This window comes from Tauraco erythrolophus, chromosome 5 (assembly GCF_009769465.1).
Source record: "Tauraco erythrolophus isolate bTauEry1 chromosome 5, bTauEry1.pri, whole genome shotgun sequence".
NCBI lineage: Eukaryota > Metazoa > Chordata > Aves > Musophagiformes > Musophagidae > Tauraco > Tauraco erythrolophus.
In genome coordinates, this window is record NC_141469.1 from 74424956 (window position 1) to 74452031 (window position 27076).

General features: G+C 39.1%; 1 protein-coding gene across 2 annotated transcripts in view; it reads left to right on the top strand.

Moving 5' to 3' along the window:
- The window catches only part of GRID2 (glutamate ionotropic receptor delta type subunit 2), a 753158-nt gene that overhangs the window by 440231 nt on the left and 285851 nt on the right, over positions 1-27076 (top strand). For both annotated transcript variants that reach the window (XM_086611621.1, XM_086611622.1), the window contains one exon: positions 16618-16823. In XM_086611621.1, the coding sequence (XP_086467747.1) occupies positions 16618-16823 (206 nt within the window). The remainder of the gene's footprint in view (positions 1-16617; positions 16824-27076) is intronic.

Consider the following 27076-nt stretch of genomic DNA (forward strand, 5'->3'; position numbering starts at 1 on the left):
GCAATTTGCAGCGTAGGTATCTCTACCTTTCTAAGATAAAAGGAAGAAAGTCTAGCTGTTTAGAAACATTTATTTTTAATGTTTTGTTGGTATCAAAGCAGATAGAAAAATTCTGCACTTTATCTAGAAAGGTTGAGGGAATAAGATTTTTTCAGGAGAATGAATTTTGTCTTATTTCCTATTCTCTTTGTTAGTGGTGGCAGTAATTTTTTAAAAATCCTTCTGTATTTTATATTTTTAAAAAAGAAAGTTAAGAAATCCTACTTCTCTGTCAAAATTTCTAGCCTAACCTGGTGTTTTTCAAACCAGCATGCCTTTGAAATGAAACCATCACTGTTGATTTATGCAATATTTACTGATTTCAGGACAAAGATACCTTTAATTGCAGTTTTTTGACCTTCCTACTACTACTATATATATTTGGCAGTGGATATTTGTTATTTCCTTAGGTGGTAATTTAATTTTTACTCTGTAGAGACAAGATATCATTAAAGCTACAAAGGTGATTTGCTCTGTGAGGCTAAAGGAGACAATCCCATAGCAAATGGAGTTTGAAGAAGTAATTGACAATTTAGCTGAAAGAGAAGGGAGGAGATTAGGAATAGGAAGTTTAGAGGGTGTCTGTTTTACAGAAACTTCCTCATGAATCTCTCTTCTTGCTCCTCAGCATGCACAGGGATTTCAGATTATTTGTGCACCAGGAAAGGATGAAGGCAGTGGTGTGAGGTACCTGGTTACATTACCAAAAAAATGTTTTAAACTCAATCTGAGGGAGGATTTCAGAGAAAGACACAACGTAAAATACAGTCTCAAGAAGGAGAATAGTGGGATCTGTATTACTGAGAATTTCAGACTAAGTAAAAAGGTCTGTGAAACAACGAAGATAAAAAAGAACATTCTCTTCATCCCTGCCTCAGGAAGGTGGTTGTTTTCAAACAAATCAAGTGTAATGCTATAGGATCAGAGTACTGTTCTTTAAAGGTCCTGGAAAAGAAGTGATTCTACCTGGAACTTGAAAGGCTGAGCTGCTTGCAGAGAGGCTGCCTCCTGTGTTGTAAGAAGGGTGATATTCTGAGAGGATGCCCATCTGTACATATGGCCCTGGATTCCTAGTGTCTCCTTTAAAAACCATGTAGAGTAAGTAATTCCATTGACACTTTCCTGCACATATATTTTACAGAAATAAATACACGATGACCACTGACAAAGATGTGCTTGAAACGATAACATTTTCAAAACATTTGAAGTTTTAATGCAAGTTTAATAAAGATTCATAAAATAATCATGCTCTCTTTAATCGATTGCAAATGCTTATAATTACCCTGAGGCTGTTTTCAGCTGCCTGATGACTATAATATTCTCAAGTCTGTCTCCAGACAGTCTTAAAACTGTTTATTACTCGTCTGGCTCTTTGCCAACTTCCCGTACTCATTTACTTTACTGTGCCTCAATAAACATATAATTAATTCAAGCTTATTATTGAACTTTTTTTTCCCCATTAGTATTTATTATGTCATCCAGATAAGGAAAGGAACATATATTTTTTCATCTGTGTAATTTTAATATGTCACTGAATTACATTGCAAGTTAGTAGCTGTTTGCACCAACTTTTTTAACAACTTGCATTTTGCTGGTTGACATGACTGCTGGAAATTGAATATATATTTTGGTTGACTCCAAAATTATTCAACCTCTGAGATAACTGAACTATTCTATAAGATTTCTCTAATGGAACAATGGCCATGCTTCTGCTATTTAAACATATAATAGTTGGGGAAATGCATTCCAGGAGTTATAAGTGAATATGTAGATAGGTAAGAGAGGGTTTGTCATGTTGCTGTCTTTAAGAATGGAATGGATAAAGAATTCAAGGACTTGGTCTGACAGCCACCTGTGTTGTGTTAGTAAGGAAGGAAGACCAAATTTTTTTATTTCATCTAGAATTTTAGTGCTGAGGTTAAAATAAGACTGTATATGTTCTCCTAGTATCTGTGTAATAGTAATTGCTGTAAATGAGGTGCTACATCCGGGTTTTGCAGAGGTATGAGATTTTTTGCATATGCAGAGTTTGCAAATGTCAGGAAAAAGTGACTGACTTGAAGAATATTCGAATGCCTGAACCTTTTACTGATCTCCACTACTGTTTTTTAAGTATTTTTCTACTCACAACAGATTCTTTTGATATCTTCTCAGATAAATAAATGAACAGTTATTAGATGAGGAAACTATCAAACAAAGTACTTTGCATGTTGAATGGAAGAAATTATGCCACATTGGAAAAAAGTCATGTTAGGCATAATAGCATCATAAATGTCAGGTAATATCATAAATTGAAAAGAAAACTTCTCTCTGGGAGTTCTAACCAGTCAAGAAAAAGAGGAAGTAGAGAGATAGGAAAAAGCTAGAAAATATTTATTACAGTATTTCTAAATCTTAGTTTATCAGCATCACTTTCATAGCTTATGTTCTTCACAGCACCAGTCCACTTGTAAAATATTTCTTTTTCTATAGTGTAAACTTGTAATCAACCGAAAAAATTATTGAGGAGCAGATTGATGCACAGTCAGAGAACAATTTGTCTTAAGCAGGATTATAACAAACATAGTCACATTTGATTTATAACCAGGAAGTCTGCAAGGACAGTCATTTCACCGTTCCTCACCACCTCCTTGGAAGGAAATACATGGTTCCTCAAGCTGATGAAAACCCACAGGGTAAAGTAATGACTTACAGGGAGAGCTGGTGTATCATACAGACAGAAGTATAGATTACTTGCTATTAAATAAAGGCATATAACTAGGCAGAGGTACAGAGTTCTGACGCACAGTTGTATAGGATTTAAGTATAATTTTTCAAGTTTGATATCATTTTTAACACGAGAGTAAATGCTGAAGTTAAACAGCATTAGGTTCTAAGCCATTATCACCTTTGAAGGTACTAGGTAGGGAAAACTTATTTCTTTGCAAGAGGTTATTTTATTCAAATATAACTGATATAAGCCTTTTGGAAATCTCTAATGCAAACTGTAGTCAAAAAAAAAAAAGAAGAGGTAGAAAGCAGGTTACACAGTCAAAAGTATGTGATTATAGAATATATTGCCTTGTCAGCCTCCACAAGTGAGGGGTGATCACAATCTCACTCCCTTTCTATTTTTGAGCATCTAAGATAGCAGCTGATACTCTTGAAGATTAGTTCTGGCTTCAGTGTTATTTATCATTTTTATCCCTTGCTTTTTTTTTTTTTGCTGTCTTCCCAGTTAAAAAACTGATCAGTGCAAAGGAAAAAATCTTGTGTCAACCACCAGTAAGGTTGGAAACCTAAGTCTTGCAGGATTTGAAAACTGTAAAAGTTAATATCTCTCCCCCAACTGTCGGAGTGCAGATCCTTGAAGAGACTGCACGAAGAAAACCCTGTGTAAATAAGGACTGGAGCTCTAGAGTTAGGCCTCAAGGGCAGAATGCCCTTGAAGTTAAGGATAAGAAAACTATGCAGTATGATAAGGGAGTAGTGTTTGCTTAGAGCAGAGCTTCGCTAGGCGGGTACCTGTTTGAAATAAGCTGTTAAATATGACAAGCGTATGTATCATCCAATAATGGTGTAGAAAAGGTGTGGTCTCAGGATTATTGGCAAATACTGTCTATATAAGCAATAAGAACTGCGCAATAAACGAGACTTCCTGCAGCTAACTCATATTGAGTCGTCTCAGTACTTCTCCAAATCCCTTCTCCGCATTATGGCGCCCGAACAGGGACGGGAAAAAAAAATGAGCTGGACTCATCGTTTCACTCGGGACATTTATTACTTGTTTTGAACGAGTGTTATTTTAGCGGAGAAGGGACGGCGACCTTCAGGCGGCCCATCGGGGAAAGCCGGGCGGATCTACCCAGGCGGCCTATACAGGAAAGCCGACGATCCGCAGGATCCACATTCAGGCGGCCCATCGGGGAAAGCCGTGCAGATCTGTATACAGGCGGCCTATAGGGGAAAGCCGGAAGATCTGTAGGATCCACTGTCGCGGTAAGACGATGGAACAGGACGTTGCATTGTCGTTGTTGGGAAGCTTCTTCGAGAAGCGTGGATTAAAACTTGGAAAAAGATATTGGCCCCTGATTGCAGGGGGGTATGCAAAAGATATTATCGGGAAACATGAAGAATTAGGAACCAAAGGAAAGAAGAAGTAAGCGACTGAAGAAAAAAAAAAAAAAAAAAAAAAAAAAAAAAAAAAAAAAAAAAAAAAAAAAAAAAAAAAGCGCGACAACTGCCTCAACAGGAGGAGGTAAGCGACTGGGAACAATGGGAAGCATGGCTTTAACAGAACATAAGTCTGTAGTTAAAGTGTTGACAAAGTGCTAGAGAAACCAGCACTATTAACAGTTCTGACTTGATAAAACTCCCGGTACTCCTGGTTTGGGTATCAGCCCATGTACCGGAGGCAAGCTCTTCAAATATATACATGACAAGGACTTGGGACACTATAGACGTTAAACTTTGGCGTGCAGCCACCTGTGGGGATGCTGCTGGCCTGGAAAAGTCATCATCGAATCTTTTGATCCAGGGCCCCGAACGAAAGACAGACTTCTTTCTTTCCCCCTCTTCCAACGAAGTCGGTACACCGGCACCCCCGCGCCGCGCCGCCCACCGCGCCCGGCGGCGCCCCGGGAACGCCGCTGCTGCTGCCGGCCGGGGCCGCGGGCGGCGTTTGCTTCGGCGCTGCCGCCCGTGCGCGGAGCGAGTCGCGGCTGGACGGGACGGAGACGCGCGGCGGGCCCCGCTGCGCCGGTTCGTTCGCAGCTGATGGTCCCTCGGCGGGAGGGGTCGGCGGCGGTTACGGAGCGCGAGCGGCCGGAGCTGCGGCAACAACAACAACAACAACAACGACAACAAGGGGGGGCCGGCACAGGGCTGCTGGGGTCGTCATCGCCACCCTGCCCCCCCGCCCGGCTGAGGCGAGGGAGGGCTGACCCCCCCCCCCCCCCCCCCCCCCGCCCCACGCCGCTGCTGCCCCCACCCGTCGGCCGCGCCTGGCGAGCGGCCGCTTGGCCCCGCCCCCCCGCCCGGCTGAGGCCCGTGGCTCAGGTTGTACCGAGAGACAGCACATCGTAACTTGGATCGTCTCGATCGGCGTCGCGGCAAATAACTAATTCTCTTCTGTTCCAGCAATTTCAACAGCTAATATCAGTGTTGCAAAACCGTAAACATGCATATTCCATTGTACATCTGCGAGCGCACACCGCGCTTCCAGGGCCTATAGCAGAAGGGAGCAGGTGAGCTGAGCCTCTCACGAGTGCAGCTCTGGTACCAAACTTGCTCATGCAGGCAAACATCTTGCATGACTTCTACCATCAGAATGCTGATGCTATTAGGTGACAATTTGGTATAACAAGAGAGCAAGCCCGCTCAATCGTACAATTGTGTACTAGCTGTTAATACATAATTATGCCACCAGTGAATGGTGTTAATCTTCGTGGTTTACGCTCGCAGGAACTTTGGCATACACTTCTTATCAGCCATATGTATTTTTGTCATCATGAGGTATTGAGCATGTTGCAGATATTTCTTACAATCCTACTGGGCAACCGATCATAGAATACGTACATGGTACTTTGGAGAATATGCTTTTAAAACAGGAATGATGGGGAAATCTCCCAATGAAACAATAGCTAAAGTGTTATAGGTGTTAAATTTCTTAAATCGAGAGCTAAACATTTTGGGATGAATAAAATGTCACACATGTCAAAATCAGGCACAGGCAGGGTTACAGCAAGTGGCTTTCCAACAACTGACTGAATTGGCTAAGAGAGCATTAAGACGTGTCCCTGATTTTTGGGACAGGGGAGGCTTCCTCTGCTTCCATTCGGCAGGGAGCACAGGAACCTTATGAGCATTTCCTTGATCAACTACAAATGGCAGTTCAGAGATAAACAGAAAATCCGGCTACTGCAGATGTGTTGGTATTCCAGTTAGCCATTGAAAATGCTAACACAGACTGCCAACAAGCTCTTGATCTTATCGGAAATCGGGCTAATAATAAAAAAAAAAAAAAAAAAAAAAACAAAAAAAAAAAAAAAAAACAAAACAAACAAACAAACAAAAAAAACACGATTGCAGATTTAGTAAAGGCGTGTCACAATGTGGGCTCGGAACACTATAAAGCAGAGATATTGGCAGCTAAATGTTTTGGTCAACAGTAAGCACTGACACGTTGGTGCATTTAATTCCTACTGGTGTCTTTTCTGCTTTATCAATGCTCTTAATTGACAGGATGGTTAAAATCTTTAGTAAAGCAGGCATTATATTGCTAGTAGTTCTTCTATGCATAGTAATAATCACCCCCTGCCTATTGTCACGCTCCCAGCGAACGGTACAGAGTACGGTTCATCAAGTAATGGTCACAGAAAAACAAAAAAGGGGAATTGTGGCATCATGCACACAGTTACAGTTGGGGTTTGACCTTGATGATTTAAGCCTGTGCTCTTTTCTGAAGTTGGGAAACACCGATAAAGAGTGTGAGAAAGAAAAGGGAGTGTGAACAGCTGGTGCAGGGAGTGTGAGAAGCTGACATGGGAGTTTGGGAAGTTGATATAGAGTGTATGAGAAAATGATGTTTACTTTAGCAAGTGAAAAATAGCTCCTTTTTAGGCATAGCCAATAGTAAAGTTAAAATAGGTGCGTGCACTGTTGTTTGTAATCAATCACAGCTGGGTAAGGGGCGCGTGGACACATCGTGGCTAGAGTAATAATCTATAAAAGCTGCCTGTATAACAACAATAAAGGCCACTCTGCTATCACAAAAGAATTTTGGACACAGACAGTCACAGCTGCACAGCCTCCTTTAACAGTAATCATTAATGGGAAGGCTTTTCTGGCCTAGTTGACACAGGGGCTGATGTATCTATAGTGAAAAATCCTGACTGGCCGCCCTCTCGGCCTCTGATACAAGCCCTGGCAGCTGTGGTCGGAGTAGGTGGAACACAGATCCCACAGCAGAGTGCACAGACCTTGTTAGTAGTAGGCCCAGGTAACAAACAAGCTGTTTTGAAACCATATGTTTTTGATGTCCCATGTACATTACGAGGTCGGGATTTGTTGAATCACTGGAATGTGAGGCTAACCTCAAATTTTTAGCACACGTCACTGATGTCCAGCCCTGACTCAAGCTGGTAAGCTGGTCTGGGTCGATCAGTGGCCATTAAAGGTGAGCGACTGGAGTGAGCTCAAAAATTAGTCGACGAACAGCTCAAATTAGGACATAAAATTCTCTCCACTAGCCCATAGAATACTCCGATATTTGTTATTCCAAAGAAATCAGGAAAATGGAGATTTATGTTAAAAGATTTAAGAGCTATTAATGCAATCATTTCACCAATGGGTGCATTACAACCGGGTGTACCAAATCCTACTATGATTCCAGAATGTTAGCATTTGATGGTGATTGATTTAAAAGATTGGGCTATTTCACCTTTTTACCTTTTTATTTATTTACACCCTAACGATTGTCCTAGATTTGCCTTTTCAGTTCCAGTGCTTAACAATGAACGACCCACGCAACAATATCATTGGATTGTACTGCTTCAAGGAATGATGAATAGTCCTACAGTTTGTCAATTGGTGGTAGATGATGCTCTCTGTCAGGTCAGACAGCAGATCAAGCTCAGCAGATTGTACGTGCCTGCCCTGACCATCAACGTATTGTGCCTTCAAATGCTCCAGCAGGAGTAAATCCAACAGGTTTATGTGCCAATGAATTATGGCAAACTGATATTACTTATATTCAATCATTTAATCGATCTAAATATGTGCATGTAACTGTTGATATGTTTTCTGCCTTTGCTGTTGCTACTGCTCACACTGAAGAAAACCATGGGAGTACCAAAGAAAATTGGGACAGACAGTGATCCAGTATGGTGCCTTTTTACAGGATTGGGGAGTGACTCACATTACCGGTATCCCTCATTTCACCTACGGGACAAGCTGTTATTGAATGAATTCATTTAACTTTAAATTTAAAATTAAAAAAAAAAAAAAAAAAAAAAAAAAAAAAAAAAAAAAAAAAAAAAAAAAAGGGGGCAGTCTTCCTTATATTTCCCCACAAGAGTTAAATTTATTAGGACCAAAATTTGTAGGTAGGGCCAGCAACAACCACGTTACACAAACGTTGTTTTAATCTAAGTGACCATGGTGAGTCCATCCACGAACAATTGCAATGGCTTGGAGAGCATTCGGGGAGAATTGTGGTAGAGGATTGTATATCGATATGTAAACTGTCTTTATGTTTCTTATGATTTAGTATATTACGTGTGTGAAAGTTGTTTGTATATATTGCTTGTATATATGCTTTGTGTGTTTTTTTTCCAATCAGAAGTGAGCTACTGGAAGGAGAAGTGTTAACTGGTACCGAATTAATGACAAAGAATTACAAACTAGACTTAGTTGTGAGCACGTAACTTTGAAAAAGGAAGCTAGGAGAAATATGTTACAACTTAAAAAATCCGCTGTTGGCCAGCAGAGCACATACCTGGCGGCCTTGTCGCACGCACTGGCCACGCGTGCAGCAACGCTGTGTCAGTACCTATTTCATAGACTCTGCTAAGGGTGAAAAGGGATGGCTCAGAGCGGAGCGGAAAGAGGCTGCAGAGCACACTGTGTGGATAAACAGGGGACGCCCTGAAGGTGCCGTGCCTGCCTCTCTTCTCTGCGATGACCCTGCCGACTGACACCCTCCTGCTCAGTGGAATCTTGGATATAGCGGAAATAGTAAAGCCCTCAGAAAGGGAAGTAGTATGCTAGAAACTGCTTTGCAAGGCTGTACCAAAACAACATGCTAGTAACTGGGGTGACAGTCTCATGCACAGGGTCTTCTTCGTGCAAGAAAAGAAAGGGGGATTTGTCGGAGTGCAGATCCTTGAAGAGACTGCACGAAGAAAACCCTGTGTAAATAAGGACTGGAGCTCTAGAGTTAGGCCTCAAGGGCAGAATGCCCTTGAAGTTAAGGATAAGAAAACTATGCAGTATGATAAGGGAGTAGTGTTTGCTTAGAGCAGAGCTTCGCTAGGCGGGTACCTGTTTGAAATAAGCTGTTAAATATGACAAGCGTATGTATCATCCAATAATGGTGTAGAAAAGGTGTGGTCTCAGGATTATTGGCAAATACTGTCTATATAAGCAATAAGAACTGCGCAATAAACGAGACTTCCTGCAGCTAACTCATATTGAGTCGTCTCAGTACTTCTCCAAATCCCTTCTCCGCACCCAACATTGATTCAGCTACTTGGAAGCTACCTGTATTGATTTTTCTTATTTAAAGGATAATCTCTTTTTGTTGTTTTTTATTTGGATGTGTGAAATTTCAGAAAATTATAGGCAAGGGGGAAAAAAGTCATTGTTACCACTTACAAATTTTCAGTTTCCCCAAGAAATATCATCGCCACTTGCTAGGTTCCAGAAATGTTGATAATATAAATGAGACTTCATATGTAATTAAGCATTTGAGCTCAAATTTACTTACAATGACTTTGCACTACTGCTGTATTCTCTGAAGTTAAATCATCCAGATGAAATAGCTCAGGTAACTGCTCCCTCTCAGTTCTCAAATGCTGATATGAAAGAGCTATACAGATTATTTTATTTGTTTGTTTTACTTTGGAGGTTCACTGAATTACATGTAAGCTTACTAATGAGAGGGAATCCCACTGCTGTGAAAGTAGGATGAAGGACTGTTACTGAATCATCAGGATAAATTGTTGTTTTCCTCAGTCTCAATCTTAACCATGTTAATATCAACACGTGCACAGGAATGCAAACACTTTGCTCAAGGCTTTAAGCAGAGCAGAGGCACCGTCAGAGTCCAGCTGGAGCTGCACATCTCCCTCGTGTACAGTGCATTTCCATAATTAATAGTCGCTGTCATGTTGGCCGTCATTGTGTAAGGAAGAATCACTCTGCCAGACTTGCAAAGCTTTCTTGATAAGAATTTGAACAGTGTCATTTGTTATACAATGGCTTTTCTCATCAACTGTACAAATAAAGTGGTCTTTTGTGTAAATCAGCCAGTGAATATTTATGATAGGTGCATTCACCTTTACTGCCACAGCTGAATCAGTTGGTATTTATCATCTGGATATAGTCAGGAAAACTTTCTCAGATCTAAAATGGTATCAGAGGGAGGATGAGCTAATGACAGTAAACCAGGTTTGAGATAACCAAAGTGCTGAGCGAGTGCCTTGTATTTTCAGTGGAATACAACAATAGAGGTGGATGGATTAATTTATTACTGTTGGAGAATAGTGCCATCTTTCTCTTCTCCTGATCATAGTGTGATCTAAAACTTTTTTTAGAAACCTGGGATCTACTTCTAATTTGTAGATTTCTCATTTTTAATGAGGGTATAAGAGGTACTTAACATGTGAGTTTATTGTTTAATATTTGCTGTTCATTTTGTACAGCTTATAAAACTAACCTTCACTGCATATACATACTGGTTTTCCTATACGAGATGCCTGAACCCCAGCATATTTTGTTCTAGGATGTCCTGATCATTAGACTTTCCCCAAGATGGATTAGGGAACTCGCTCCCTCTGAAAATATTGCTCTGCATAGAAACAGAGATGGCAAAGGAAAGTTACACAGGGCCAGAGAGAACAAAGAAATGAGAGGGGCATCTGATCCAATGCTTAAAAAACCCTTGTGGAAGAACCAAGTTTGTTTTTTTTTTTATCTATTAAGATCAGGTCATGGAAGTCAGGTACCTGCTTGTTCCAGGTTTATCACACATACAGTGCAAAGATCTCTACGAAAAGAGAGCAAAGACACAACTTCTCCTGTAATGTGGTGTCAAGGAAAGCTGTGGATTTTAGATCTTCATGATGTCCTGAAAATACTGTCTCCTTTTCCCTTTTAGCTGGCTGTGCATATTTTCTGCCATGCAACTGCTAAGCTTTCCATTAAATGGAAACTATTGTTTGTGTTAGATGAGGTCTGAGTGTTCCTGCCAGGTTGGTCGTTTAAGGAGATTTAAGGATAGGACCTGTAGTTTGTGAAGGATGTTTAGCTCTACTCTGAACATACTCTACATACAACAACATTCAAAGTACTTAACAGTTTCTCGTGGTTTCTTCAGTATGAAAAAGATTGTTCAATGAAAAGACAGTGTGAGTTTAGGTGCTTGCACTTGGTTTGACTTGTGTTTAATGTCCTAAGCTTTTTCTTTGGTCAGGTCCACAATAATTGACACAGTAATTACGAGCTCATGGTAAAGCTGGTGCTTAAATTCTTAACCTTATGTTCTCAACCATGTGCTCAGCTTGAGTAGTGTTATGCTGAGTACCTGCTTTTGAATACATTGGTCAGGCCTTCAGAGCTCAGGAATCCATGGGCCTTGCACTCACCCACACAGGATGCTCTGCATGTGCACCTCAGCTGTGGCTGCAGCCATTCTAGTGTCCAGTGTTAAACCTTCTGTGCATGAGCAGCGTGGAGTATAAGACCATCCTATAGACCTCTGCCTTGTGGTGGCATGGTTATTACAGGTAGTCAGAGAAGGTCGTTTCCAACAGAGTCCTTGGTAAGTTTTGCTTGCCTTGCTCTTTGTTTGTTAGACTTTAGCCAACTTCACAGTCTCTTAAATCAGCTACAATTTTGATTAAGAGGAGAATGTTGAGTCATGTTTCTTTTAAATTTCCAGCCTTGTTTAACCCTATAGCTGATGCTAAGTATCTGACTGCAAAATGGTACTATGTTCTTGTGCATGCATGTGTAGAGTGGAAGTGGTGCCTGTACAGTGAAAAAACAGAAAACATGATACTAACCAATAGTGATGCTGAGATGGGAGAGGAGATAGCAACTTTGACTCTAGCATTGATCTGCCTCTATGTGGTAACTTTGGATTTCATCATTAAGGAGGATAATTAATACTGATGATAATGTACAGCTCTTCTACATTTCTGGAAATGACCGTGACTTGTGATTTAACTAGAAGATAGAAATGTGTCTTCTGGCAGGGCAACAGGTTGGCTAGCAAATACAGGGCAACACCTGTGTTTCAGACATGAACAGTCCTGTGTCTCTGCAGCAGTGCCATCTGTGCCACAGGTTGCTTGCCAGATTTTTCTGCAGAAGGAGTTTATCTATTAGAAAGATGATTCCACAGTGCAGTGTGGATATGTGCCACTTCAGACAATCCACGCAGGAAAGATAATGCTGCCTATTCAGTGGCAGCATCTGTTCTTTGGCATACACTTGGAATATGATCATTGCTAGTGACTCGCTGCTGAAATACTGGAAGCACCATCATGATTTAAGTAGCATTTAAATAGCAGGGTGTTTTTTATGTGCTCTCTGCTGTTTCATAGCAGCAGGTGAGCATCACCAGTACATCCATTCTTCTACTGATTAAGCTGAGATATAACCAAAGTCTGTACTTATTTCCTGCCCACAGCTTTGTGTTGTATCAATGCCAAAGGCAGAAGTAGTAAAGAAGTTTTATGAGTCCTGGTTTGGTATCTTTTCCGTTAGAATGGTGTTGTTTTCCTAAAAGTGTATCACACAGATAACCATACTTTTGGCATGGTCATCTAATAAATGTAGAACTGTAGAATAATACTGGACGTCTGTCCCTTTCATCCCTTCATTTGGTGAAGATTCAATGTAATTGCTTCATTGTTTATATTTGCAGATATTTGTGGCAAACAAAGCCATTTGATCCCATAATCTGTCTTCTGGGACAACACAGATTATACAGAATATCAGGCAATAGCTCCAGTGTGTTTATAAATTCCAGTCAAGTGAAGTTATATTCTTTTTTTGAAAGGACAAATAAAACTTTGGTGGTTCCTGCTTATCCTGTTCTGGTGTTGGAGAAGAATGTGTGGATTTATGCTATAGAATTTAGGTTTTTAAAAAGGCTTTCGTAGCCTAAGTAACTTTTCCCCTGATATTTTGATTTGTGTATCTAGATCCCATCTACAAGTGTTCCTTGTACTTCAATGATTTTTTACTCCATATGCTCAGTTCTATCTTTTTTTTATTCCATTTGTCTAGATGTTGAGTAACGTTCAGAGTGGGTGAGCCTCAAGAACTTTAGGATAAAGGGGTTAAAGTGGAAAGAAGCTATTTTGTTATTTGCATAAAACTAGGCATATTTGTGGCAGTTCAAATAATCTTGTTGCTTCTTAAATTGCTCTTTAAAGTGCTAAAAAAATTTCCAACACCTCTGATTAGATTGAATTTAATTTTCCTGATTTAGATACTAAATAGAAGCTGTAATTAGTATCTGATTCTCTTATGGAACTTTATTTTTAGGGTAAGTGTGTATTCAGGTTTAAACTATTCTTCAAGTGTTTAGTAACACTAGTATTTCAGCAGTGTCTGAAGAACGGAGTTGCAGTGCTGAATGCCTAAAATACCATTTCTTCCCAGTTCATGGTATTTTAGAGCTCTAGACAAGAGACTATACTTTCTGATTGTAACAGTCCAACTTCCAAGACTAACTCTGAAATACTTTTGTGGACTGTTTGATTATAAGCTATTACATGGGTATTTCTGTATAGTTTGAAGTATCTCAGTAATCTGCTGCTGGAGGGGGATGGCGATCTGTAACGCCCTCTACTTAGTATATCTTTGATGGAAAGACGGGCAGAGTATTTTCTCTGCCGTGGAGACTTTGTTTTCCTTATGCTACTGTTTGTGTCTGAAAATAAGTTGATTAAGGCATGAATGTCTAAGCCTCAGATCTTCTTCATAGGCCTGCTGGATTTCTGTGAAACCCAGAACTTCTCTGATATCTTATTTTTCCATAACCTGAAGTCAAATGCCAAAATCATCTCTATTTGTCAGAATCTTTAAGCTGCAGAATGTGTTGGGCCCTGTTAAATCCTCAGATGTATAGCTTGGTAAAAAAAAGTATTCACTAGGCTTGGAAAAGAGGAAAACTTGAATTTGGTTTTGGTACAGTTTTTCCAGCGATGTCAGCATAAAGATTTCTAGTTCAAGTATTTCCAGCTTTTCCCTGAAGACCCATCAGATCTGGATGCGGGAGTATTCCTGCTAGGCTCCCTTTGGGCTTTGCAGTGTCCATCTGCCCTGATTACTGGCCAGACCTTAGTTGCATTGGTCTTATGCTTTCATCATCATAGTGCCCATATTAAATCCACATGTGATGTCTCAATTATCTTCTCAAGGGTGTATCACACAGGTTTCTCTGTCGTGTTGCTGAGACTTTACTGGAGGGTGTGCCACATAATGCTCCCCCTGCAGCCTGTTCCTTTGGCCATGTTTGCCTCCTGTTTGCAGAACTTGCCACAGCTGAGTGCTGGTAGCACTGTGCTCTCAATGGCTAGCAGAGGGTACTGGGCTTTAGGGAGGTTTGGGGAAAATTTTAGAAGACTTTCTCACAACATTTTTCTCAAAAGAAATTATTTCCAGTATTTTGGTTTTTGTGTCTTAAAATGAACTTCAGCTCCTCCAAAAGCTGCCACCTGTCAGTGTACCCCTATGAGACTGTAACTATTGCAATCTTGATAAACAGTTACACGATCCACTACTCTCTATGGTTGGTCTTGGGGTTACCCTGAGATGTTACGGCAATGTGCCAGTGTGGTGTCGCTTGTATCACCTGCAAAATAGACCACCCTAAGAGCCAGACAAGAGCCTTCTCCTGATAGAGTTTGTCTGTTCTTGTAACATCTCTTCTAGGGGCTTAGTCTATTGTGCTCAGGCATCCCTCCAATCTACTTTCAGTCTGATTTTCCAGCCTTTTGCTGTCCTCTTGCATCATGTGTGAACTGCATCTAAAGTGCTTCCAGTAGTATGAATGCTTTTGAGATTCTTCATCTCATATTCACGTGTCCCCACCTTGTATAAGAAGGGCAGGGAGTAGGGGAAGACTACAGATAAGGATGAAAGATCTCAGAGTAGCCAAACAGTTGTAAAAATCTAAGTGAAAGCTTTCTCAAATATAAGATATTTCATGAAGGTACATGATCAGCCTGTGGCCTCAGATCTGACCATTCCCCTGGAAAATGAGGGATCGACACAAGGAACTGACAAAGCACCAGGGATGAAGGGAGGAAACACAGCAGGACCTGCAGTCCACCAGGGATGGGATTGAATAAGACACACCTAGGAGAGACCACATTTGGTATTCTAATGGAAGAAATATTTTTACAATGAGTTTTAACCACATATGCTCTCCTAAACCTGAGGAACCTTTATTTTCAAATAAATGTTTCTTCAGAAATTCCTTAGGTTAGGTTACTGATTTCCTTTTCTTTGTTTTTGGTTTGGTGGTGGGGTTTTTTTGGTTTGGTTTGGGTTTGTTTTTTGTTTTTGTTTTTTAATTTTTCCATAACTAGTGCCTGTGTCAGTGTCTGTTTTGCTGTCTTTAAAGCTGTCTTGTTCCTCTAAATGGGATCAGATGAGTGTGCGGAAGGCTGGTATGCCAGCAGGGAAGGAAGGATGTCCTGCTGAATGCCCTCTGGGAGAGCAGGTCTGAGCAACTGCTGGAGAGAGAAGTCACATCAGGGAACTGTTAACTTAGCTCCAGTAAAAAGACTGAGAGACTTCCCTGATGAGTCAGACAGTGAGGACTCAGTGAGGCTGGAAGAATTTTCCTGAGGTCTGGGAGACCCTGCTCTGGTTTATGAAGTCATTGAATGAGTTCAAATTTTAAGCTTAAAGTTTGGGGGTTTAGATAAAACCATTCAAAAGAGCAGGGGGGTAGGGGAGGGGGAACTTTTTGCTTATTCTTAGGGAATTCACTACTGGAAAAGGCCTTTCAAAAGCTTGGACTAGTTTGAGGTAGAATCACAATGTGAGAGTACTCAGCCATTTCAGTTTGGGAGACATTAAAACATTATAAGCTAGGTAGTGAACACAGTTAGCATTTTGCTCATCAATTCTTCCTTTTCAAGTCATTTTTAAAGAAAGATTTACTCAGTGATCCAGAAACCTCTCTCAGAGCAGTTTGCTATAGAAGAACTTAAATTCAGCCAACAGTGGGGATATCAGACAAGAGCAGGCAGTACCATTGCAACTGTATGTCTGGCTTTTGTTTTGTTTTTGAAGGACAGAAATAGCTGTGCAATTTAGAACAACATTAAGACTTTTTGATAAGTAAACAGCCCAAGCTTCACTTAGATACCTGAAGTTACGCAGTGTTGCAGTGGATACTGTAGTTTTGGGTCCCACAAAAGAAAACAATGTGCTTCCTACCATTCTCCTCCTCAGTTGTCCTCCGACCACCCTTGCTCGAAGGAAGCACTGTGTGTTAAAGTCTTCATACCTACACTAATCTTGATGGATTTTAGCGTGAAAGTCCTTTAAGAAAAATAAAGAACAAATGTGGTGATTGAATGACCAAATTAGGAAAGTTGCTAGAAATATTTGCAGGTTTGTTTTCTAGTGGTTCTTTTGAACAGCAGCTGATGTGTGGCCATTCTTTCTCCTGTTTTAGTACTTAAAGAAATGCCATCAGCATAGCTCAGGAAGAGCTCCAATGAATATTAATTGAAAGTCAATAGGGTCTACCTGACACTGAACAAAATGCTTCTGTGAGATTAATTGAATAGTTATTTGTCTTTTTTTTCCCCAATTACCATGTGTTTTGGCTTTTGGTTTTCCTAGATATTCGTGGAATACAAGAGTTTTTGGACAAAGTATCGCAACAGGGAATGGATGTGGCATTGCAGAAAGTAGAAAACAACATCAATAAAATGATCACGGGGCTCTTTGCCACTATGCGAATAGAAGAATTGAACCGCTACCGAGATACTCTGAGACGGGCTATTCTTATCATGAACCCCTCGACAGCCAAATCATTCATAACAGAGGTATGTGTTTATCCCTGGTAACTTCTTGTTTTGTTGACTAAGACTGCAACTTGTCAAAAGATTCACTTTGACTTCATAAAAAAAAGAAATCAAACAAACAAACAAAAAAAAACCCAAAACCCCAAACCCAATTGAAAATTTAAATATTCTCTCTACAAAGATCGTCATGCAAAGGTGTTTTTTTTATACTCATAAATGTGCATACAGAACAGTATAACTACATTCAGCACGAGGAAAAACATTTAAGAAACATGCAGAAGAATTAGCCCTCAAACTTCTGTTTGAAGCTCGTGGATATTATATTGCAATTTCCTTACTCATTGTGTCCCTCACTAAAAATCTTTATAACTGAGAATTTTGTTATTATTTAGATATATGTATTTGTAGATAAAATGTGTTTACCTGTTTGGCATTTCATTTTTTTTAAAAAATTAATGTTTGATAATGATCTGTTAGGTACCACTGAGTAATAGTAGGGTAATGGAATTTATGAAGGATTGGATCTGAATGAAGAATTTCAGATGACAAGCTAAAGTTATGCTTATGTATTTGAACAAAAAGTGCAAGCAATATGGACAGAATTTTCAAAAAGCTCATCAGGATATACAGACAGAAGACTTGTGTATTGCACTCGACTATGACTTGTGTAGTCTTTTTAGATGAGTAGCATGGCTCTTTTTACACAGCACTATGCTGTTTAAAATGTGGGTTTTTACATTCACATGTATTCATCATCAACCAATAGTTAGAAATATATTTGTTTTCCATTTCATAGAAATAGGCTTTCTCTCTGCAGTAATTTCTCTTTGGATCTATTTGTAACTTGCATTACTTTCCTTTAATACTTTCCTATTGCCTGGGTCTTCAGAAACAGAGGTTTAAAAATGAACACTGCATACATAGTCTGAAGTGATTGCCTTTCAGGAATGTTAGTTAGAAGAGTGGGTTTTTGTTGGTTTCTGTTTTGTGGGGTTTTTTTTGCTCTGGTCTTTTTTTTTTTGGCTAGGTGTTCTGCTGTCCTCATTACACACTGAAGCTTGTTAATTCTGAGTAACGAGGGTTTGCTGCTCAATCTAAATGTCTGCAGTGCCTTATAAAATGTAAACAATTTGTAGACATGTTTTACATTGTCCTGCACTGCTTTCATCACCCAAGTCACAAATGTTTTATTTTTCAGTAAGTGGTATTGTAAGATATTTCACATTTCAGTGTGAAAGCGGCAGGGTTCAGGGCTCTAACTACAATAACTCAGCAAAACGAAACTACTGTATTGTTCCTACAGAGAAACTCTCTTTTTTTAAAAAAATACACTTTCTTTACCATTTATTTTTACTCACTCGAATATAGTAACAAAGTTATTGTCATCTTTTGAAGTTGTTGTGTGTGTTGTCAAGAAAGTAAACCATTTATTTCAGAGTTCTCACTTGGGTATTTGAATGCAAACCCAAAAAACCAACTAAACCAAACCCACAATTCCCCTCTCCCGAAAAAAAACCCCAAACACAAACAAACAAATAAAAAATCACCAATGTTTCTCCTTTCCTGGAGACTGTAAGACTACTGGGAAAGGTCATTATCTTCTTTTGTGAGTGGGGTTCGAAGAGAGAGTCTCACATGAGGTGCTACGTTATAGGTTTTGCCAGCATACAGTGTTTATTTGGAGTGTGATGTGTGACTGGTAAAACTGACAGCAGGAGCCTCCCAGTAGGAAGAGTGACTCAAACAGAAGTATGATTACTGCCCTACTTTATTTCTGTTAGTGGCAGGGAATGAACTACACAACAACTGAGTTCCAACATGCAGTGTCTGTGCAAGGAGAAATTTGCTGGGATAGCTTTGCCAATGGATACTAAAATATGTTATTTTGCAGTTGAATCAGCAGCTGTACCGTACAGGTGAACAAGTTATAAAGTCTATGGACTGCCAATGGCTTAAGATATTCCTAAATAAGTCAAGTGTGGACATGCTTATTTCAAAGACTGTTTCTTGTGTGTGAGCAGTTTAACCTGGAAATTCAGTTTAACTTAGTGGATTTAGCATGTAAACCTTACAAAGTTAGTAAGAAACAACTGCATGTGTAGGCAAGCCCTTGGATTTTTCATTACTTTTCTGCCCAGGAGATGCTTTTGGCTGCCCAGTTGGATTCGGCTGTCAGCCTCTCTCCCCAGACCTCACATAGTCTCTGCTGCTTGGTCCCTTCTTAGACGAATGATTTGGCTGAACCCCCTCATTGTTTAGCTGAGAAGAGGGTTCATTCACTCGGCAGCAGCTGTAGTAAGTGTGGGCTTGATTACTATGCAAGTAACAACTTTTCCAGGGTAAATAGTCAGACACTGGCCTGTGTAAATAAGCAGTCTGTAAATTGGAGATTCCTTGTGGTAGAATTTATCTTTGTGCTGATGCTTTGAAATTCTTTTTTTTAAGTAAGAACATTCTAGGTTTAATATTTTTTATTTTTTTTTAAGCAGCATAGCTTTTTTTATGTCAGAGCCCTTCTTTCTCTCCAGCTTTTGTATCTCTAGATCTTAGAGATGAGATCTATACTTATATACTCAAGAAAATGGAGATTAAGCAGTAAATACACTGTTCTGGCTATGGAGATAAAACCTCACCTTCTCTTTAACCATTATGTATTAATTTGCATGGAAAGGAAGGAAGGCTTGGGAGTAACTATCACAACATCTCTCCTTACTGGCCAATGGATTAATGTAATGCAAGAGGGAGGGACCAGCCAAATTCTTTGCTCTTCCTTGCTTTGAGCTGAGGATGGAGGGGTAGAAGGGAAAAAAATTCTCCTGAAATAGTGATATCCAGTGGGGCTAAGAAGTGCAGAGGTATGGAGCTAGTGAAGAATTGGGACCTATCCCCAGATAAGTTTGTGGCAGCATCTGGAAAAATCCTTTGCCAGAGATATACTGGTGACTTATTAATTTTTTTTCCAGTAGTTTGAGGTCTTTCTGTACCTTCAAATAATCACCCAGGTCCCACAGATGAAGCAAAATATTCCCACTGAAACTTCTGTGATTACTGAAAAGCACCCCAGAACCAACCATCTTGCACAAAAATTGCTATGCTATCTGACAGAACTGGTGACTGACATGAGCTGTGTGCCACTTGCTTTTTATTTCGGGGTGGGATTTTTTTTTTTCACGTTATTCTGATCTGTGGTGAACTTGCAGCTTATGAAAAGCCATGTAGGGGAAAAGAAATAGGATGTCCTTGCCAGCTCACCATGAAAGCAAGAATCCAGGATCGTGACAGAAAACAAAAGTAGAAAAAAGAGTAAAAAAATCACCTGGTGCCTTAGCAAAAAGCAGGGGCTCTTTGGGCCAAGAAAGTCTTTATCACCATCTCAGGCTTGGCAGGAAGACATCTCAAAACAACACTAGGAAAGGTTTAGGAAAGGGAAGAGAGAAACCGCCCCTGTATTGAGCCCGTTTTGCAAAGTCAGGACTTCTAAAGCTCAGTGTGAGAAGACTGGGTAGGATGAGGAACAGGCCGGGAAACTCAGGCTGCAACGGAGGCTCTGGGGATAACAAAGTAACTTTGGGAAACAAGATTTTAGGAAGCAAGCCAGGTTTCCTCAATGGGGCCAAATATTGTCAGTACATCTCTGCTTAGAACTTTATTTCTATTTAGCTAAGGAAACTACCTTATCAACTGTGTGCAGAATATGAATGTGTTCTTCTGTGCATAGACTGCAGGGGCTGATAACAAGACTACAAGGGAGGGCTGATGTAGCTGATGAATTTTTTTAGATATAGAGGAAAATTATGCCAACTAGCAGAAGACTTCACACATTGCAAATCCAGTAAGCCAAGGGTGAAAGAGCCCTAGCATCAGCCAGGGATTTTGCTGGAGTTTTGACAGGCAAGCTTCTGGAAGGCCTTGGTCTGGGAGCTGAAGACACTGCCAGCTCCAGCTGTCAGTTCTTCCCCTTGATGGAGGGATTATCGCTCCAGCAGCAAACTTGGCAGATGTGACTCTATACTTTGCTGCCCCTTGCTGGGTCTCTGCTCTTGATTCTGTTGAGGGGTAGTGACCTCTTACAGAAGGAGGTGAGAACACTTTTTAACTGCAGCAGTAAGATTGAGCAGTTTATCTAGCAAAAATTTCAGAGCATTTGCAATATATCATGCCAACAAAGCTTCTTGTGAGGGCTTGATGATTTCAAACCATCAGTGCAGTAAGCATCGTCAGTTCCCAGACTGGAGAGAGTACTGCTCTTCAGCTCACTGTACACTATATGTTTTGTGTAAATAAAATTTTAAAAATATTAAATTTTAATTATTCCAAAGGCTCTGTTTTACTATAAACTTGAAGCTACTGAGCCCCATGATGTGAGGACTTGAAGCATGCAAATGATTATGCTAGAGTTATTGGAAATATGTTTACAGTTGAACATCTATTAGAGTTAAATTCACATGCATCACATAACTGGGTTATAATTATTTAAAATGTGTATTCAAAAAAAACTGGCAGCTGCCAAATCTGAGAGTTGTAGCAATAAGTCCTGTATGTTGACCTGTGTGTATGCACACATGCTTATTTTGCCAGCCTCTATAGGTGCTATTTTATTTGTTTATACTCATTTTCAAAGAAAAGTAAAATTATGTAGATTTTAGGCATTAGTATGATCTACTACAAATAATTTTTGCAAATTAAAATTTTTTTTTTTCTACCCCAGGCTGATATGGGACAGTACTAAAACAGAGATATCTTGGTCAAAGAGAAGCTACACTACTACTTTCATGAATAAAAGTACTCTTTATAAATGAAATGTTAAAATAGGGAAAATAGAATAAAGCATATAAATGAAGTACTGAAGAGTTCTAGCCAAGTAGTGGGCAGGTGAAAAAGAAAGAGAAAAGGGAATATTTAAGGAGCAAATATAATTTAAAAATGCCTTATTGAACCTTCACTGTGTTTTTTCTAATGGTTACTGTGAATAGAATGGCAAGAAACATCTATTCTGTGAAATGAGATTATTCCTGGTGACAAATGTCCTGTTATTTATTATATTTGATGATTTTATTGAAAATACTAGATCATTTTAAACTCAAGCATTTGAAAAAATATAACGATTTCTTATAGTGACGTAGTTATTGTTTTATTGGGTTTCAGCTTTAGATCTGACTATGCAGAAAATTGCAGATCATTTAGATCTAAAGACAGGGATTTGCATTAGTGTTACATAGCACTCTAGACAGGCTTGTTTCTTTAAACAAATCTTTTGCTATGAATTAGGAAAATCTATTCAACTTTTCTACAAGATTTATTCATCCTTCGTGCGTCCAAAGTTCATGGAAGCTCTACCTTTTTTTTTTTTGAAACCTTATCTGTGATGCTGTGTCCATTGGGTTTTACATGTATCCTAAGGAATGTTATGATGACATTTAGCTATTCTGTTTTTCACTTTCTTTTTATTAATAAAGAAAATTATTATGTCTTTAATAAAAATCATGACACACAGATATGCGTTGAGCTGAAAATAGGAGTAAAGAATCAAATGCACCTGGGTGTTAATACCACTAAAACCTGTGGCAAAAATTCTGTAGTTTCTAGTGGGAGCAGACAGCAGTGTTTTTTTTTCAGATGTGGACACATAAAATAGCAGGGAGAGATGGAAGACTCCAAATAGATATCAAGTCCATATAATTAGCTCTGGAGAGGACATTAGCATCTAATGCATCCTTTAACGGCGTGTGCTAGGTGGTACCTTGCCCCTATTTGGCACAGATGAGTTTGTAGCTCAGCTATTAGCTACTGTTTGCCACAGACGCCTCTTTAAAATCTTGTAAATCCAAGCTTTTAATCTTCTGCCATTTAAAATCTGCTGGTTTGCCTTTCACATGTTTGCCATATGGTGCCAGTCCCAGGTACATTCAGGAATGAGCATCAGACTGGGGTTTAGGAAAGCTGGATTCTCCTCTTCTGCCATGCATGTGCTATGTGACTTTTGAATGTGTTACTGAATCAGATTTCGTTACTTCTTCCCTTGATAAAAAATAACAGTAATGCCTACATACCTGTGTATAGTGCATACGCGCTAAATAGTAGTGTTATTTTGGGTACATCCGTATGTTTTCTGCAAAAACATGTTCATCTAGTGTTTTTAAATGAACTCTACTGCCTGAAGAGTTTCGTCTTGTCAAGGCAACACGAAGATTGAACTAGAAAGGATTTGTCAGTTGAAATCAGCAATGATTAACTGATCTAGTGATGGACTGGAAAAGTATCCATAGGCCTCATGGGAAACCTGTTGGATATCCCATTAGGCTTAATGGTGATTTGATAGTTTATTGAATTTGTATGTACATCATAATTTCCTGGGCACTGCTGAATGTAGTAGTAGCTAGTAGCTGGTGGCTAGTTGACACTAATAATAATGAAAAGCGTAATTTTTCCATCATGCAAATATTAAGGATCATTCCTTCAGAGATTTTCAATGTTTTCTTTGAGAAAGTTTGTTCATGGTTTCTGGAAATTTTTAAACGATCCTATTTAAATAAATTAGAATAAATTAGAAGTCTGAAGCCTCTAAAGGAAACAGTTGTTCAAGCAGTTTTCTTTTAGGTGGCAGTGGTGAAGGATCAGTAGCAGCCGTATGAACTTGCCTACTACTGTTTTTATCTCCTTTTTCTATCATTTTATCCTAAGTGTGTATGTTGATTATACTGGAATTTATGTAGGAGAAACAGTCTTCTGAGGTTAAAATCAGATCTTGCACTGTCAGTGACTCTGCTCCCCTGTCCTTCTTACAAGTAAGCTGAATGCTCTAATCTTTAAGATAAACTTTTTCTCCTTTTTTTTTTTTTTTGTTTTAAAAGCATTTGAGCTTTTTAGATCTGTGCTCTTCTCTAGAATATACTTGCCATTTTTGAGTCCGTTCTCTACATCATAGCTTGTGGTGGAATAAATCCCATTCAGCATGCAGCACTGTAATTTGTTGTTGTTAATGTCAATGTAATGAAATACATCATCATCTTTTTTTGTCTTTCTCCAACATTAAACGCAGAATTTATAGCTGCAAACTGAACTAGAGGCTTAAAAGATATTTTACTTTATAGGATCTTCCACATCTCTGGTAAAGGGATGTTCAGAAAATATGTTCAGAATGCTGAACAAGTTGAAACCTTCATGCTTTAAGCGGAACAGAAAGGTTTCTTTGCTGACTTTTGAACTTGCAAGAAGGGAAGCAGGGCTCTTGGAGGACTCTAGATTTTACTTTTCAGTAAAAAATCTGAGAAAGTGCTTGGATATACCATTTAGTCCAATTCCTCGACTTTTTATGCTCTTGCAGCCTTGAGTATAGGCCATCCAGCTGATGGCTGAACGATGTGAAAATTCCTGCTATTTTTGTATGCTTGATGAATGGAGAGATGTTAGTATATGCACTTGCTTACCATAGGGTACAAGATCAAAGATAAAATATTTTAGCTCTAGAAAAATGAAAGAGGAAAGTATGTCTCACTGATGAAATAAGCCACCTTCTCAAAGGGGTTTGTATCATATATATCATTACTGTAATTGTAATCTAAAGCAATCCTTTCTATTTCTGTATTTTCAGGAAAGCATCAGGAGGAGAGTAAAATTCAGGTTCACAATGTAGTGTTGGAGTTCTTGGGGCAAAATGTAGTGCTTGCTGTAGCTAAGGTGGTTTATTTTAGTATCTAAAATGAGAAGGAAACGTCATGGGAAATCTATCCCAACACAGAGAGTCTAGATGTAGAAGAACAGCAGCTAGTGGCCGTCTGCAGGTCCTTTGCACTGGTATAAATTTTAGAACTAGGTCTGTACCTTGCTGTTCCTCAAAAGTAGGGTTGCATGTCAGTAGACTGGAGTTCAGCTGGCACGTGTGTTAGCTATGTGTTGATTTTGTTTTCTCATTAAGCTTCCTAACAGGAGCTGAGGAGAATCAGGATACAGGAATGCTCATCTTACATTCAACTGTGCCTCATATGCTTGCGATGTGACAAGTGGGGCAAAAGCCTGTCTGATGTTACAGGTCTGGTGGTACCCATATACCCTGTGGATCGTCCCATGATTGTCTATGCTTTTACATCTTTCACTTTAGCGTTGGTGGCATAAGGAAGCCCTCATTGAAGTTTTCGTCCAAAGCCAATATGAACTGGAGCATTTGTGGTTTTCAACATAAGAAAGTCACAGTGTATCTCTGTATTTTTCTTCTTTCTTCATGTTCTTCATTTTGGCTTTATGGCATTTGGTGATGTGACATTTATTATAGATGGATATTCACACGATGCTGGTTTCTAGCCTATGCCAGAGGGTAGCACAATTGTGAGATGTGAACCAGGTCTACATCTCCAGTGTCAACAGCAAAAGCTGTAGTGTATATTTTGTTTATAAAACCAAATCTCATTTTGTTAATAAAAAATGCCCTTACACTTACTATATAAATGCATGCATGACAACAGGCATGACAATAATTGTTCTGTGTCTTGTTATCGGTACAAATACTTACACTATCAGGATTTTTGTAGCTATATAATAAAGTTCTTCACCCTGGAGTATAATAAAACAGGAAAAATACCCTGTTATATGTAAGCTTTGACCAGTATTCTGGATTTGAATCTAATATCTTCTTTGAATTTTGGAACTACCTAATGAGCTTTTAAATCTTTTCTGTCCTTAATTCTCTTTGTATCCCAATATGTAACTTCGAATGCAGATTTGTGAGTCTAAGTACAACTCTTTAGTTTCATTACAATTTCACAAGTAATTTGTTACAAATACTAATAAAAACTAGAGTCAAACTGCTAGCATGTTTGAGAGAAAAAAAAAAGAAGGAACTGTAGTGATTAAGTACTGAGTAGAAGATGTATTATGTACTTTATGAGAATCTCATAATATTTGCTGCTTTGCAGAAAACTGGTTATGCTTTCCTATAAATTTCTTTCTGTCAATCTACGTGGCTTTTAATGACTCAGCCACTGGAGTTCTCTTCTTTGAGATCTTGCTGGGTATGCTGTTTTCTGGACTGAAATAACTGAGAGGCTGACCTTCTATGATCTTTAAAGACGTAGTAATTCTTTTCTTATTCTGTTTATGTTGGCCATTGCTTGTCCTGCTTTCTTAAATTGCTGTCGTAATTATATTTTCCTGTTGTTATACCAGCGATTTTAATTGGATCTGATAGTCTTGGTTACTGCTTATCCTTCCTCCTTGCTTTTATAACTTCACTATAAACATCTCTGTTGTGTTCCTCTTGAGAGAAAAATGTCTTCCCATGGAGAGTAAATTGCTTCAACCCGCCAAACAGAATAAATAACAATAATAATAATAATAAAAAACCCACATTAATGAAACAAAGCTATTACATGCACATTGGTAGAGACAGTCAGTGTATTAAAGTACATATTTTCCACAGAACTGAGTGTAGTTGATTCATGTAGCTGGTTTAAGAAAAACATTCTGAACATCTGCAAAACTAATATGCAATTGACTGTCACAGGATGAGTGTCTTTTTGAAATAAAATGACAGCTAGAGAGGATTAACTTAAAGTGAAGACAAGATCTGACAAAACTGTTTCTAATCCAATTCTTCCTCCAAAGTCATGTTGCCTGATTGGCAGAACTGTTCTGCCTCCTTCCTTCCCAGCAGTAAACAGAGGCATAGCCAGTGCATTAGCTTACCTAGGTTTAATTTAAAATATAACTGACTTCCTAGCTACCATGAAAATTCAGTCTTGAACGTTTCTACCCTGAAGCACAGTTAATTGACTCACAATCGATTAATATCTAAATCGTTTGTCCATCTGTTAGGCTGAAATGAGGAGCACCTAGTAGTTATTTCTTCTATTTCAAAAACATTCCCTGTGACACTGGTGAAGCTATCTCATTAGTTTGCTCTAAAGTAAAGATAGAAGTTCATACCCTATCATGGCTTTCACAGTGTTTGCTGGAAGTTTGCTTATGAAATGTAGCTGAGCAGAGTCTCCCATGTTTTCCTCCTTTTTTTCAGTATGCCTGTTGTAGTTTTGTTCTGGCTGTAATGTTTTTGCCATGTACACTTCAGTAATCTTTGTGTCAACTTAAACTCTTTCTTTTAAAATTTGGTCAACTGATTTAGACAATTATCTGCAAATAGATTAACAGCATGTTGATAAAAATGCTTAGTACACTATTAGAAACAACTGCTGTAACGATGAGTACCTCAAAAATCAGCTTGCTTTTGTGGACCTTTCATAATCAGCAGTGATATTTTTGAAGACTGCTGAAAGATAATTTAT